Source organism: Clarias gariepinus, chromosome 14 (assembly GCF_024256425.1).
Source record: "Clarias gariepinus isolate MV-2021 ecotype Netherlands chromosome 14, CGAR_prim_01v2, whole genome shotgun sequence".
Taxonomy (NCBI): domain Eukaryota; kingdom Metazoa; phylum Chordata; class Actinopteri; order Siluriformes; family Clariidae; genus Clarias; species Clarias gariepinus.
In genome coordinates this window covers 31,307,672-31,322,934 of record NC_071113.1, presented here as the reverse complement: position 1 = coordinate 31,322,934, position 15,263 = coordinate 31,307,672, and the positions used below count along the sequence as shown (strand labels likewise).

Genomic DNA, 15,263 nt, shown 5'->3' with positions numbered 1-15,263 from the left:
CCCGCATCTCACCCTCATTTAGAGCCCAATTTAGAGCTGCAGTTAATCACACTGACACTTTAATAATGAAATAAGGACATCAGTATCCAGCGCTCAGACTTGCCTCGCCAGAGTTATGTGGACGTTTAAGTAAAACAGGGGCGTTTCTCAGTTACACTTGACTCTGATCTGAACTTCAGTGCATGTTTTTTGTGCTAGACCAGTGTTAGTAAGGAGCAGTGTGAAGTCTAGCGCCACCATCTGACAGTCTTACATAAGATTATATTTAGCTGCACTTACACTCAGTAAACATTAGACTAAATAGTCACTAATAATATGATGCTTTTAAAGTCCACTAAAAGTTGTTTTTCCCCACATGGATGACATCAGAGGAGCCGAGTCAGTCAAAGTCCAGGAATGTTTATCAGTCCTGCATCTTTTTTACCTCTGCTCCCTGTAACCTCGCCGTTTCTCTTGGATTCCTCTCATTCACACACATGTATTCCGTCTTACTGCAGCTAACCTTCATCCCTCTGCTTTCAGGCAGTGCACAGTATCAAGCAGTATAGTTTTTATCAGGATATTTTGATGGGACAAGCACAGCACTGTGGGATTGTTCCACTTTTGTGAAAGTTTTAAATTAAAACATAAGCCGAAAAAAAAATGAGATCCTTGTTATCATTAATTATTAACACTGCATCAATTATTAATCGTTAATGTTCAAATTTCGGTTAAAATGTTTACAACTCGCCAGAGATATCGCCTATCTCGACTTTGAGTGCTCGCTCAGATTATCCTTTACAGCATGGGCACAATTGTTATTAACACAATAAAACAAAATGGCATTAATATAAAGCATAATGAAACAGCTTTTATTTTTTACCTCCATTCAGTATCTCATGGCTTTACTGAGTTGTGTGAAATAATTGTTGCACAATATAAAGAACCCACACAAATAAAAGAAAGAGCTTTTTACATATAAACTGTTCTTATGCAAATTAGGCAACTTTTAGCTAGCACACTGTTTGACCTTTATGCTAACTATTTTACTGAGTTATAAAAACTTATAGCAAAGTTTACGACAATCAACTCATCACCTCAAAACATGTAATTACTACAGTAACTCATCACCGCACTCAGACACAGACGACTGATCACATCAGAGAAACAAAAGAAAGCAAAGTCTTTGATCTTTCTTTGATCTTATACACACAGAAAAAGAGTACTTGACCTTGACCTCGTACACTGTGTGTGTGTGTGTGTGTGTGTGTGTGTGTGTGTGTGTGCTATAACAGGAATTTACCATTTATACAAAGAGCAGAGCTCCGCATCCACACACATCCTAAACACTGACTACATGAGGAAACACACACACACACACACACACACACACACAATATCCCCAGTACCATAAATAGTGTGCTTCTTTTACTAATGCAGACTTTTTCTGCGTGTATCTTTATTAACTGTTGCACACACAAATGCAAATTTTAATGCAAATTTTACAAAATGCATGCTTTCTTTTTGGAATAAAGCATTATGTGAGTTTTTCTCTTGTCTCAGTATCAGTGTGTATCCTTTATTTGTATTAAATACCTTTATTTGTAATTGTGCATTTTGTATCTGTTCATTATTTGTTCTAATATATTTTTTTAGCAATAGGACAAGCTCATTCATTAAAACATAAAAAAACATGTGCTTCTTGTTATCATTCAAATATTGGATTAAAGGACCTGTAAACTTATCAGAGACATCGCTTATCTAAAGGAGAGAAAGCTTTTAACAACGTATATCATTACAAAACATCCTGATAAAATAAATATTTTAAGTTTATCCCGGATTAATAAGTGCATTACTGATGATGTACAGAAGAAACCTTGAGAGGAACCAGACTCTAACTGAAGCCTGTGATTATCCAGGTGAGCCAGTGACATCGCTCTTCAGTAACAGAGCTCAGGTGACCAGAGTCTAACGCTCGCTAGTTTAAAGCGTTTGCACATTCACGGGATGTTCCTCTTATACACACCACTAGTCTCAGGTCTGCTGTGAAAAGCGTGAAATGTTTTTACACCTTTCTGCTGCTCAAGCCGCTGTGAAGAAGTTTAAATCAGTTTGTAATACTAATTGATTTTATAATGATTTGTAAACTGTAAGATTTGATGCTTCTCTACAGCACAGACTAGAGACGAAACACGTCAAAGCACAAGGTTGAAGGACTTTGGTTAAATTAACTGCTGCTAATATTTATTATGTGACTTCATTCTGTTTTTGTAATAAAACACACAAGTTGTTTTAATAAATTAAAACCAAGCACTTCTTTTTTTTCCCTTGTTGCATGTGCTTTTCCTTTTTGTGCTTTTGGTTTTGCTGCTGTTTTTTTTTTTGCATGCGTTTTATTCTTTTGAGTTTGAAGTTCTTTTCTCTTTTCTCTCCCTTTCTTTTTTCCTTTTAACTTTTCTGATTTTTTTCTTAACAATTTGAGACAAAAGTTTGTGTGATAATTTTAATAGATCTGGTAAACCCAAGTTAGCTACGTGGAACACACACTGCTAGATTTTACCGTAATAAACTCAATTATACCTGTTTATTGTGGTGTAATAGGATGGCCGTGACACCCTGCCTCTTTACCTCAGTCTCATCTCGTCGTTTTCCACCACAATAAACAAAGATTGTTTCATATTGAATATTTTCAACACCTTCGTTTTCTGTTATAATCAATTAATATGTGGAGTTTCTCATTTGCAAAAACATCATCTGTGTAAGTAATAAAACTGTCTATTTTAAGACACTTTTTGCTGTTTTTAGGTGTTCCATTGTCTTATTTGATACGCAGACAATTATTTTTCTTTTTTGAAATAAATTCTTAAAATCAGCTAAATAGAAACCTCTCAACAGCTGAAAAATAGCAATCTTCATCTATAAAGAAGCTTAATTATCTTATATATACAATAATTGCCATTGTACATTTTATAAGTAATTATTAGAAATATTAGAAATATTAGAATATTTGGGTAGATTAAATATTTTTACTTGCTCAGATGTGCAGTGTAGGTGAAGTGTGTGAAGGTGAGCAGGTCTGAGTGATTGTACTGTAGTAAATGTGCTGTACTGCACTTTTATCCACATAAAAACTTATTAAACATTTTAAAATCACATGTCCATGATTAAAATTACAATATATAAACAATATCTATTAATTTTATATTTTGTATTATATTATTATATATATTTATTGATTGAATGAAGCAGAGAGTGTGTGTGCGTGTGTGTTTGTGTGTGTGTGTGTGTGCGTTTCCTCCACACACCAGCAGGACGGCATCCCGATGCTGACAGACACGCCCCTGCAGGTAAATCCCTAAACGCACCGCTACACTATTCACTCTGACACACTGAGACGAGACTAGTCACTCCTCTGACACTAATCCTGTTTCACACACTCCATCAGGGAGACACACACGTTTAGACAGGGAAACTGCACAGAGGGGTGTGTGTGTGTGTGTGTGTGTGTGTGTAATAAAATGTCATATCTAAAACTACTCAGTTAAATAATTAATTCCAGTAAGCTTATTAATATGCAAATAAAGGAGTATTTGATCCTCTAGATGGGTGTGGCCATTGAAGTCTGTGCATGTATGTGTGTGTTAAGTATAAAAAATTTTTCTGAGTTATTTTCTTACTCCAGTACAGTTATTGTATATTTGTTGCTGAAAATCAACTGTCCTGTTGTGAAGACTTTGCAGACAGAAGTGTGTGTATAAAATTAATGGAATGTAGAACATCAGCTTCATTTAGCTTTAATTGTGACATATTATACAAATTTCATAAAGCTATTGTACTTGTGTTCCTGTTTTATTCTACAGTTATGTTAGTGTTTGCACAGATTTTTATGTTCTCCCTGTTTCCTTGAAGGTTTCCTCAAGTTTCCTTTCACCGTCCAAAAAACTTTGGACTGCCAGTTTAGCTATAAAAACTTGCCCCAGATGTAAATACATGTGTCTCCATGGTACTTAGCAATGGCCTGGAGTCACATCTCAGGTGAATTCTTCTGCCTTAAGTGTAGTGACTCTGGAACACTAAACAATGGATGAACTTCCTAATGGACTTCCTAAAGGATCAGAGCTGATGTTGTTCCATGCTGAGATGATTTCCTGCTTTTGGCTAATTCTAATAGACTACTGACTTCAGATCAGCCCAAAGAAAGAGCGTCTGTGAGAGAGAGAGAGACAGAGAGAGAGAATGAGAGAGAGAGAGAGAGAGAGAGAGAGCATCAAGTGGTGCTGATTCTGGTCCATATTTTATTGTTAGTTTTAAAGCCATCTTGGGTCTAATCTAATTTCATATAAGAAGAAATGCCTATTGGGTCAGTCACGTAAATGCTGCAATGCCAGGTCTGTTTCAGCACCATGGACAGCACCACCACCACCACCACCACCACTGTAATACCTTGTAACAAACACAGACTAACGGGACCTGGAAACACCCTTGGTGATGTCATGCGTAGGTTTTCTGAAGGGCAGTTTTAAGGCTCAACTGTAAGAACGCTGGTCATCACCATCTTGCGAATGGAGGCTGGATGTTGCTGTTTTTTAAACATGTTTATTTTTGTTGTGATTTTACTATGTGGGTTTATGGAGATTGATTCACTTTTAGAGACCAGATCACTATCCTAGTGATCATTTGAGGAACTACACAATTTTATTATGTGTTAAAAGACAAAAACTATTAGCACCATCACTAAACACAATGTTTCAAGTTTGAGTATCGAATTTCAATTTGAGTGAAGGGAAGTGAATAAAAAAAAGTTGAAAAACAAAAACCTGATAAGTGGCGTCAATCAAATTTCTTTCTTTCTGTGAAAGCGGCGTGCCTGTGGAAGCGCCTAACACCCTCACTATAGCGGATGATACAAATCCTGCTGTGTGAGACTAATAATTTGTGACCTTAAAATCACCTGCAGTTTCCTGTAACAGGTTCCTCACGATCCTCTGAAAGACAGTTACAGGAAGAGACATGTATCTCAGCGTATCATCAGCTTCCAGAAACAACTTCTAAAGACAAGGAATGCTGCAGCTGTCAGGAAAGAGAACGTCATTTAGTCCTGAAGGTTAAATCGGGTCCTAATCCTCAGCCCTGATGAACATCCCGAGGTGCAGCGAGCCACAGATTTAGCTAATTACTGAGACACCATGAACAAGAAGAAAGTGCTGGATAAGCTTTCAGTGATCACCGCTCTTTCCCGAGGACTTGCTGCTCGTCCTGCATTTTACCAGAGACTAGCGAGGCTAGCATCATTCTAGCTGTGTCAAAAAAATTACAAGCACAGCACTAAAAACCCCTGCAGGCGAGAGAAGCTAAATTGTGCATGCAAAGGTAGCGAAACTATACCCCTTATTTACAGTACAGGTGCTACTTTTCCAAACTGCCAAACATGTTAGAAGTTCTGAGGCGTGTTAGCATGCGTCTGATTAGGCTAATGGTGTCAGAGAAATTACAACCATAGCATATATTTTAAAAAGTTGCAGGCACTAAGTATTATCTCTAATATTTTAAGACAGTCTTTCTGACTTTCTGTCAGGATCTGTACATGCTAAATCAGTCAACTGCTAAATACACGCCTAACATGCTACATCTCTGACACGTGTTGTCAAATTAAATGTCAGCTCTTGAAAATGCTAAACATGATCTGCAATATTGTCATGAATGTTAGTGACTAAAAAAAATCCCCAGAAGTATCCATCACACTTTCCTTTGTGACAGCTTTAGCCAGATTAGCCTGAGCTAACATTGCTAAAGTCACTGAAATACTATAAGTCTGTGACTGACATCAGCGTGAGTCTGATCAGTTTAGCAACAGTAGGAAAAGGCTTAATAATACTTTTACTGTTTAAACGGCTAAAAGTTTAGCGAGAGTAGCATGAATCCTTTAGACTAATACTGAGTCATAATAAGCAATAAGTGAGAAATAAGTTTGTTTGGAAACAGAAACAAAGACGACTAAATCGTGAGACATTGCACGTTATCATTAAGGCTAACAAATTTTGAAGGGCACTCCATGCTAAATTTCGGAGTGCTCAGAATTAGCGCTAATGGTTTCAGACACCGCGGTCTCAGATTTCTCCCTGAGTGACACCTTCTGTCCTTCTAGCTGAAGCATTCTACCAGCTTTGAGTCAAAGTCTTACATTTACAGACACAGATGTCCATCACAGGGAATATTAACAAGCCATCAAACCCAACTTCAGTCTGCCGTGAAGCTCCGCTGTATGTTTCAGAAAGGATCATCTCCTGCATGTCAGGTCCATTTCCGTGTTCAACACACACGAGAGTGTTAAGAACTGACATCGTACTTTCTTGCACATTTTCTTTTAACAGCAAAGATTTACCTTCATGAAGCGTTTCTGTTTAGTGTTAACTCTTAAACTTTTCTGTTTGGGTAAAAATAATGATCCTTACCCTCCTAACCAACAGGCAGGGAGACACATGACCTTTCTCCAAGTCCAGTCTTTACGCTCCCTAACAACTGTCTCACTAACTTATGGACACACAGCTGTTTATTTCCAATCCTGTGAGTTTTATGTGTGTGTGTTCAGTTCATCATTCAGGATGTTTAGGGTTACCCTAAGTAACCCTAAGTTGTGGGTTCAGCTTTGTCCTTCCAGATTTTAATAACGAATGTGTTGGACAGCTCGTAACACAATCTTAATCTCCCTAGTTGTTGTATTTTCTTGGTACGGGACACTAATCTGATGCCTGAAATGAAAACGTCCAGGCAGTTTATTAAAGTAAATGAGGTGTATAAATAAGAACTCAGGACAAGTTAATGGTAAAGTACATTCTTGGGTAAAAGTTCTTCAAGGATGCTTTAAGAAAGCATGGCAGTGGAGTACGTTTCACTGTTTTTAAGCTAAAAAAAACAACTGTCACCTCTTGCTGTGCTCCGTGACTCCATTTGTCCCTTTTGGCCTTTGATGGTAAAGCAGCGGATTTGTAATCTTGGCACATGTTCAGCCACATGTGTAAAATTAATGGTGCATGCAAGCACGCACACACACACACACACACACGCAAACATGCACAGCTCTGGGGAGACGATGTGTTTTCCTCCTCTGGGTTATAAATGAGTTTCCTGTGGATTAAAAGAGAAGCAGTTCAGGTTATTGTCGTCTCCAGGACCTTCTTCACCGAGCTCGGCTGACGTTCTCATCTCAGCTTTTATTTTATTTATAACTAATTTTAGCCTTAAAATGATCACAGCACACAGCGGACATCTTCTACACCCGGATTCTCTCCAGCCGCTGACTTCATCTGCGTCTCTCGGCCATATCGAGGTAAAGTCTATCACCAGAGACGCTTCACAGGAATGTGTTTGTGTATTTAATTGTTCTTTATCTCCACTTAAATACACACATAATGTACATCCACAAACATTAAAGATTTATTCTAAACAACTTAATCTGTGTTTTTTAAAGTAAAGTATAGCTCATAAATCCACATTATGCTAGACTCTAAAAATTATTTTCAAAATAATTAATAATAAAGATTTTTATTGTAATTTAAAGCAAATCTCCATAGAACTTTTAAAGTTTCCCTAAAAAGAACAGACTGATGGAAGCTACTTTCCCCCGATCATCTACAGTATAGGGTTTCAACTTTATTTTGCTTAAAACACAAAAATGTAAGGAATATTAGTTTATTCAGTATGAAATGTTTTACTAAACTGAATAATGTTTTTTTTTATCTGAATAATTTCTGAATAATTTTTTTTTTTTACTAAATTACACAATGATTAAATGTTCAAAAGCTGTGCAGAAAAGATCTAAACAAGCTTGAAACTAATGTACATGAACTAATGTATTGAACCAAAATTGAACCGTACACAAAGCTTAAAAGACACAAACATTTGATAGAATTTTTGTGAAAGATTTGTGGCATTATTTATATTGAAGCTTATTGTATGGAATATGAAGGATACAGGATGAAGAATATGTGGTTAAATAAAAGTCTTTAAAAGTGGGTTTAATTCATCAAAAGACAGAAACATCTTAATGTTAAGCATATTAACTTTCTACCAGACGCTCCCTTCTTCTGTCTGGATGAGAATTCTTCTGCCTAAACAGTACAGAACTGAGCTCATTGCAAAATTTCTTTTTGTGAAGAAAACCTCAATGTCTCCAAAGTCTCCATGTCACTTTTCTGTTTGTCTGTGTTTGTTTGTTTGTTTGTTTGTTCCAGCTGGACGCCTCTAAGAGTCCACTCGCTCTTCTGGCACAAACATGTTCGCAAATCGGAAGACCAGACTCGGTTTCTTCCCCAGACTCATCAAACTGCGCTACAGACTCCAGGTCTCTGAAGATCGGCTCCATCAGTTTGTTCTCCAAATCAGCTGAAAAGAAAGATTCAGAAGCTTTAACAGATGCTCAGGGTGTTGTGAGGACACAGAGCGCCACCTGTAGACCGTTTGCTGTTTGTTCTCCTAAAATTCAAATAAACAAAGAGGAGAAGAAGGACGGGGACGGTAATAAAAGTTTGTGTGAAACCTCTGATATAAAAGTCATCAGTGGAAGTTCAGAGATGAAGAACAAAACAAGACCTGAATGTGAAAGCAACCTCGAGACGTCGGAGGTGTTTTCCTCTTCTTCCAGTCTCGGATCGGGTATTCTGCCGTTTTCTGGTCTTTCTCTTCCTCCGTTTCCAAGAAGCTGTCTGAGATTCCCTCAGCCGTTTTTACCCGCAGTGAACACCAAACCCGTGTCGTCCATCATTCCCGCTGGTCCGTGTGGAGATCCGTTCTGCCTCAGCTATCACTGCGCGGCGTCTCTAAAAGCCAATCTTCCTTTTCTCTATCCTCCTCCTCCCTCGCTCCCTTCTTCCTCCATGTCTGCTTTTACACTGTTTCCACATGGGCTGTTGCCTCTTCCTCACGAGCTCCAGTCCTGTGTTTTTAACAGTGTTTCAGCTCAACCTTCTGAGAGCAGCCTTTCCTCCTCAGTAGGTTCTCATACACACGTATCGCCGACTCTCAGGAACCCACATCACACACTCGGACCTGGAGCTCGCTATCATCCCTACTTTAAAACTCCTTTAACAAATTCATATTATTCTCTACATGGAGTTTATGGACAAAGGCTCCATCTCGCACCCTGAAGGGAAACGTTAAAGGTTCAAGGGAGAACTCTGTACCAGAGGGCATCCATTATTGTTATTTTTTTATAAGAAGGAAAAAAAAATGCCATAAATGTGGACTGCCATAAAATGAGGAACAAATTTTTAATGTAGATAAAAAAAACAGTTTAAATTATTTACATTGTATATTTTGTACAATCACATTCATAAATATCAGATGTTTTTGTTCTCTGTACAACAATAACACTAACACAATGAATTTGAAACGAACCACTCAAGATGTGAGTGAAGTCACGACTTTTAGCTTCAGTTTAATGGGTTTAACAAATGTGTGGCATTTACTGCTTTTCATACTCACACCCCTGTTTCAGGTGGCTCATAAATAATGGAACAAATGGCTGACAAGCAGTTACAGGTTGAGGTGTGGACTCTAAATAAAGTGATCATTGTTCCAACATTTATGAACAAGATTGTAAAATTTAAATAATATATGTTATACAAAATGTAATACAATTTTATACCGCAAAAAAAAAACAATGTACAAAGAGTAAAACCTTATCATGGCTACTTTTTAAATCTGTTACAGAGCCACTAATAAATGTTTTAAAGGCATGATGCGCCACCTGTTGGCTTTTTGTCCTCAGTGCACCTGCAGTCAACAGAAGAAGCTTCATGTGCGAGCTGTGGGACAAGTGGACACGTGAACGTTAATGACAAGAACAAACAAATAAGCAAAAAAATAAAACGCAAGCTAAGGCTGAAGCTTCAATCTGTTACCTTTTGTCCACATAACTTGGACTTTGTGCCAGTGTTACATGTTTTAATAAAACATTACCTGCCCAATGCTGTAACACACTTTGTATAAAATTGCTGTGTGGTTTTCATATCATTAATCGCCTGTTTTTTTTTTTTTATGAAATAGCATTTTTAACTTAAATGCAATCTCTGAAATCAGTCACCTCCCCAAAGCATCCACTCACTCACTGTCTATACCGCTTTATCCTGGACAGGGTGCCAATCCATCCCATGGCACACACACTGGGAAAAGTTGGGAAGGCTAATTAGCCTAATCTGCATATCTTTGGACTGTGGGAGGAAACCCACAAGCACTGGGAGAACATACAAACTGCACGCACACAGAGACGGGAACACACCCGGACTAGTGTGTAACCAGTGCTAACCACTACACCAAAAATATCCAATTTATTCCAGAATTTTGTGACATTTTATAATTTTCAAAAAAAAAAAAACAACTAAAGCTGCATGATTTGTTAAAAAAGAAATTCAAATTGCAATCATTTTGACAAATAGCAAATTAAACGGTGATATGTAACTATATAACATTACATACTGTTTATATAAAAATGTAATGTTTTGTATTCAGTCGTATTTCTCGAGGACACAAAAAGATCTCAATAGGAGGATGTTTGTCAATATTTATTTATCAATTAAAATTATTAACAAAAATCAACAACAAATATTTACATTATTGACAAACTCTACATGAATTCCTGACTATGTGTATGTTACTTTTAATTAATTGCACCCTTTGTTAATTAAATAATTGCACAGGTGATGTCAGCATTAGGTAATGATGTTAGTTGTCTGTCTTCCAAGAAGAGGGAGAGTGAACTAGTGAGGATAGTTAGTGTAGGTAAATCTGCAAAGGCAACAGGCTACTTAGATTCATTTAGCTCGTCTGTGCACCAGATCGATGCATTTAACTTTAAAAATCTTCTTACCAGAGATCTCATCTTCAGAGGGTCTGAGGTTCATCTACAGTACTTACACCATCTTATAGCATCCTGTGTGAATCTACACACAAGCCCATATACGTCCGCATCTTCAGATGTGTTGCCAGTCTCAGGACTGGATAATCCTCTCAGGATTTTTTCACACCCAATAGATATTTGCATTTTACACCTATAGCTCAAGTCAGATTGGACCTAAACCTTTTAATTGTTTTAGCCCAACACAAAATCTTATTAGCTATAGGACCAATTCATCTTATATAATAAAAAATATAATATGAAATATAAAGTTGTATAAACTATAAAAGAGAAAGAAATTACAGTTAAATAAATTAACTGTCGCCTGATTTTGTGTCAGTCATGTGGTTTAGCAACCCAGACTGGACTCCCATCAATAATGCCATCTTCTTCATTAGACATTAAGTCAGGAGCTGGCGTTCTACTTCTGTCTGGAGGACCTCACACACAGACTCCAACAAGTACAGAACTCACCCACTGAAACAGCGAACTAACAGGTTAACATGCTATGTTAAGGTTACTACAGAGACCTTAAAGCACATGTTGAGTCCTGATGTCAGTTTTCGATGCGTCATGGAGAGATGAGGGCGACGCAGTGGTTAACATTGTTGCCTTGTGCCGCCAGGGTCCAGGTTCGATTCCCACCTCCGCGCCTGTGCGCATGGAGTCTGCATGTTCTCCTCATCCAAACACATGCAGACAAGGCTAACTGACATTCCCAAATTGCCCATAGTGTGTGAATGTGTGTGTGAATGTTGACCGGAGGTCCTACCACGATTGTAAAATGGGAATAAATACAACGGTCACCTTTGGCCTCCACCGTCGCTAGTTGGTTTCTAAATGGACGGATGGAGATATGAGGGCCCTCCAAAGCTTCACTCAGGAATCCACACTTATTCAATTCAGGAAGTGTGTGTTTAAAAACTCAGAAGAGAACCGTTTGACTCTTGTGTGTTTGTAGTGCAGGAGAGTGAATTGTTAGTGAGGTTTGTCGCGCTGCTTTGCGATGGAGCAATTGTGTAAACACAAGCCTCCCCAAGTCTGGCAACATTTTCATTTGTGTAAATGCATTATATGTTCAGTTGATTTTTAAATATTCAATTCAATTCAATTTTATTTATATAGCGCTTTTAACAATGGTCATTGTCTTAAAGCAGCTTCACAAAGATGAAAGAAATTCATAAAAAAATAAAAAAATAAATAATAATAATAATAATAATTTGTGTATGTGTGAGAAAAATGTGTCTAGATAATAACGAGATAAATATCACACCAGAAAGCAATATAAAACTGCAAAAACTGCCCCAGTCTACCTGAATCCCCCTAGCTGAGCACACAGGACAGGTAGGGGGAATTCAAGGCAGAATTTTTAAAAAGTTTAAAAATAACTAAGTATCATCACTGGACTCCTCCTGCGCTTAAGTGGTTCAGTTCATTATGTGTTTCATCAGGTTTGTGGTCCTGCCGCAGTACCTTACAGACTTTGACGTGTGTCACAGTCAGCGTTCGCTGTGCCAGTGATGCTTGGTGTATTTCCTGCCATGTGAGACTGACTGGCAGAATGTATCACACACAGATTTGTTCTTAAGATAACATGTACGCTTAAGCTTTTACTTCAGTTGATAAAAGGCTGCAGTGAGGTTTTACTCTTTATCACGGATCTGTACAATTTGTATTTCCTGAGCATAAACGTGAACACTCACAGCTCTAACACTAAAGACCAGGCAGTGTCTTCACCGGATGTGTGTAACGGTCCTGAGCTAACCTCAACTCACAGAGCATGTGAAGACGTACCAAGAAGAAGTGTGTGTGCATGCGTGTGTGTGTGTGTGTTTAAGTGTGTGTGTGTGTGTGTGTGTGTGTGTGTGTGTGTGAGACTCTATTTGATGACTCTGTGAGACTGTGAGTAAAGATGTCGGCGCTCCTGATCCTCAGCAGGGTGTTAATGCTGGTCCTGTTCAGTCTCAGCGTTAATACACACGGTGAGTTACAGCTTCACTCGTCCACTTCACACCATAATCATCTCAAATAGAATGAAATCATGTGACATCACTGTTACACAGCGTACTCCTGTACTACACTTACTTTATTAACTTTATTAGATAAATTCAGCCAATTAAAAATGCTAATGTTATTTATGTGTGTAAGAAGATTTAATAGATCATAGGCATGGACTTTAAATCCTTATTTAACGTGCTGCTCTTATGTTTTTACCATTTTTCTAAAAAAAGAATTTTAAAACCTTAAATCCAGTATAGTTAGAGTTTTAATTTCACTTTAACTCTGATTTAATTCTGTGTGACAGAAAACAGTGAAACGGTTTTAGTTTTTTTTAGGTTTTTTTCGTTTAAATTTACATAAAACCCAATAGAACTAACAACTGAACAGAGCACAAAATTCTTTTGGATGAAATCATAAAATCTATCAGAAAACCTTCAATTATTTACAACAATCATTTTTTTTTTCTTGTTGTTGCCATTTTATTGCCTGGATTTATTATTTTTTTTAACAACTAAATTTTTCAACAGAAAAATGCTCTTTAAAATGTTAATAAATAAATAACTATTTATATTACTTTGATTGAGCAAAATGAACATTACCTAAACAAAAATAAGATTTTTACTTTTTTTAAAAAAAAAAAAGCTAAATTCAAAGAATGAATTAATTATGAAGTATATTAGTTGTTTACGTGGACATGTACTTTTACTATAAGAATAATTATTCAATAGGTCCAGAGGTGAAAAAAATAGCTAATAAAAATTAAGATAATTCAGAAAAGAAATTTTATGTGACAAAAAAAAAGGTTTCTCAATATCCAAAAAGTATTCAGAAAGCAAAATATTTTATTGTTCATGGTTGTTCTTGCCGTCATTTTCGTGTCTTGCTTTTTGTCTGATTGTGTGTATTAAAGGCGGAGACTGACTGTATCACACCATAAATTAACAAAATTATTCTAAGTATTATACAAAAGACAACCCTCCCTGAGGTTCAGGTAATAAAAACTAAAAATTACTTTATTTAAATATTCACCTCTTTATAGACCTCGATGTAGTATCACAGCAGATACTAAAGCCTTAAAGTCTTCAGGTTACTAACGTTACATTTTCCACACAGATCCTGTAAGCACTGAAATCATTACAGCAGGTAAGGGGGCACTTACTTTTTACACATCACCATACAATCACAATCTCATAATCTTAATCTGATCTTAAATATTTATTGACATGTTCAGGTACTCCTGCTGTTCCAGTTCCAGTGACGGGTAAGTGTCCGAGTTTAAAAACAGACATAAACTTCACCAAAAGTCTTTAATCTTCTCCTTTATTCTCTGTTTAATCTTTTTATTTTGTCTGATCTTGTGTCTTGTGGTTTTGACATTTTTCCTAAATCTGGTCTTTTTTCTGTATTTGATCTAAAGTGTAATATAATTTAAACAATAGAGGTGACGGGTTTTTGCTGTTTTTGGCCCCAGACACTTGAGTCACCAGTGTAATACCCTGTATCAACACATATAGTGCTGATTTATACTTCTTTAATAAATGAAGAAATTATGCCTAAATACCAAAATAATGCATACATATCTGTATTTATGATGATGATGATGATGATAATAATAATAATAATAATAAATACTATCCTTAAGTACAATGAAACCTAAAGTCTAAAAACACAAATTATTATAAAAAATAATTATATGTATTATATGTATAATTATATGTATGATTCATACAAATTCACATTTCATACAAACTTAAATAATTTTTTTGACTGTGTAAAGCTGCTTTGCGGCAATGAAAATTGCTAAAAGCGCTATACAAATAAAATTGAATTGAAATTGAAATTGAATATGTATAATAATGTGTTACACAAAACTAAGTTCTCTCCTGTTTGAGAGAAAACACATTCCTAAAATCCTGTTTTTTGTCCTATTGGAGGATTAACTAAATTAAGGAGGTTGTGATGTGAAATTATAAATAAAAATACATTAAGGCATTTTAGTTTAACTGATTTATAAATGTTATTTACTGTTTAACAGGAATGGAAAATGATTAATTATTAACACTATGACACTATATTTTATTTCTCTATCAGGTGGAAAGAAATCTCTAAACGACGAGGTAAGAATAAACAGGAAGTTGTCTGTAAGCTGTTTCCTGTTGGACTGTAGATTCAGTGTTTGATGTGTTTATAGGTTACCATGACAACGGTGATTTATCTACCGGCAGGAAAATTCTGTGAAAGTTCAGGATTAACACAAATCTACAGTGAACAAATCTCCAGATGTCACCCAGATGTTTAGTGTGTTACGTTAGGGGTTTTACTATTGTTCTATAATTTCAATTACTGTTGAAGTTTCTGGACTTCAGTTAATCTTTTTATATTATAAATGTTA

At 36.4% G+C, this 15,263-nt stretch overlaps 1 protein-coding gene across 1 annotated transcript; it reads left to right on the top strand.

Annotated features, from left to right (window-relative positions):
* The first annotated feature begins 7,137 nt into the window (after positions 1–7,137).
* Positions 7,138–9,936, top strand: LOC128541546 (zinc finger protein 503-like). The gene is made up of 2 exons (XM_053512018.1): positions 7,138–7,306; positions 8,211–9,936. The coding sequence occupies exons 1-2, from the start codon at positions 7,223–7,225 to the stop codon at positions 9,120–9,122; spliced, it is 996 nt and encodes a 331-aa protein (XP_053367993.1). The 5' UTR covers positions 7,138–7,222; the 3' UTR covers positions 9,123–9,936.
* The last annotated feature ends 5,327 nt before the right edge of the window (positions 9,937–15,263 follow it).

Coding starts and splice junctions, on each gene's coding strand:
- LOC128541546 (XM_053512018.1), top strand. CDS start 7,223: ATGATCACAGCACACAGCGGACATCTTCTACACCCGGATTCTCTCCAG. Junction 7,307..8,210: donor CGTCTCTCGGCCATATCGAG/GTAAAGTCTATC, acceptor TGTTTGTTCCAG/CTGGACGCCTCTAAGAGTCC.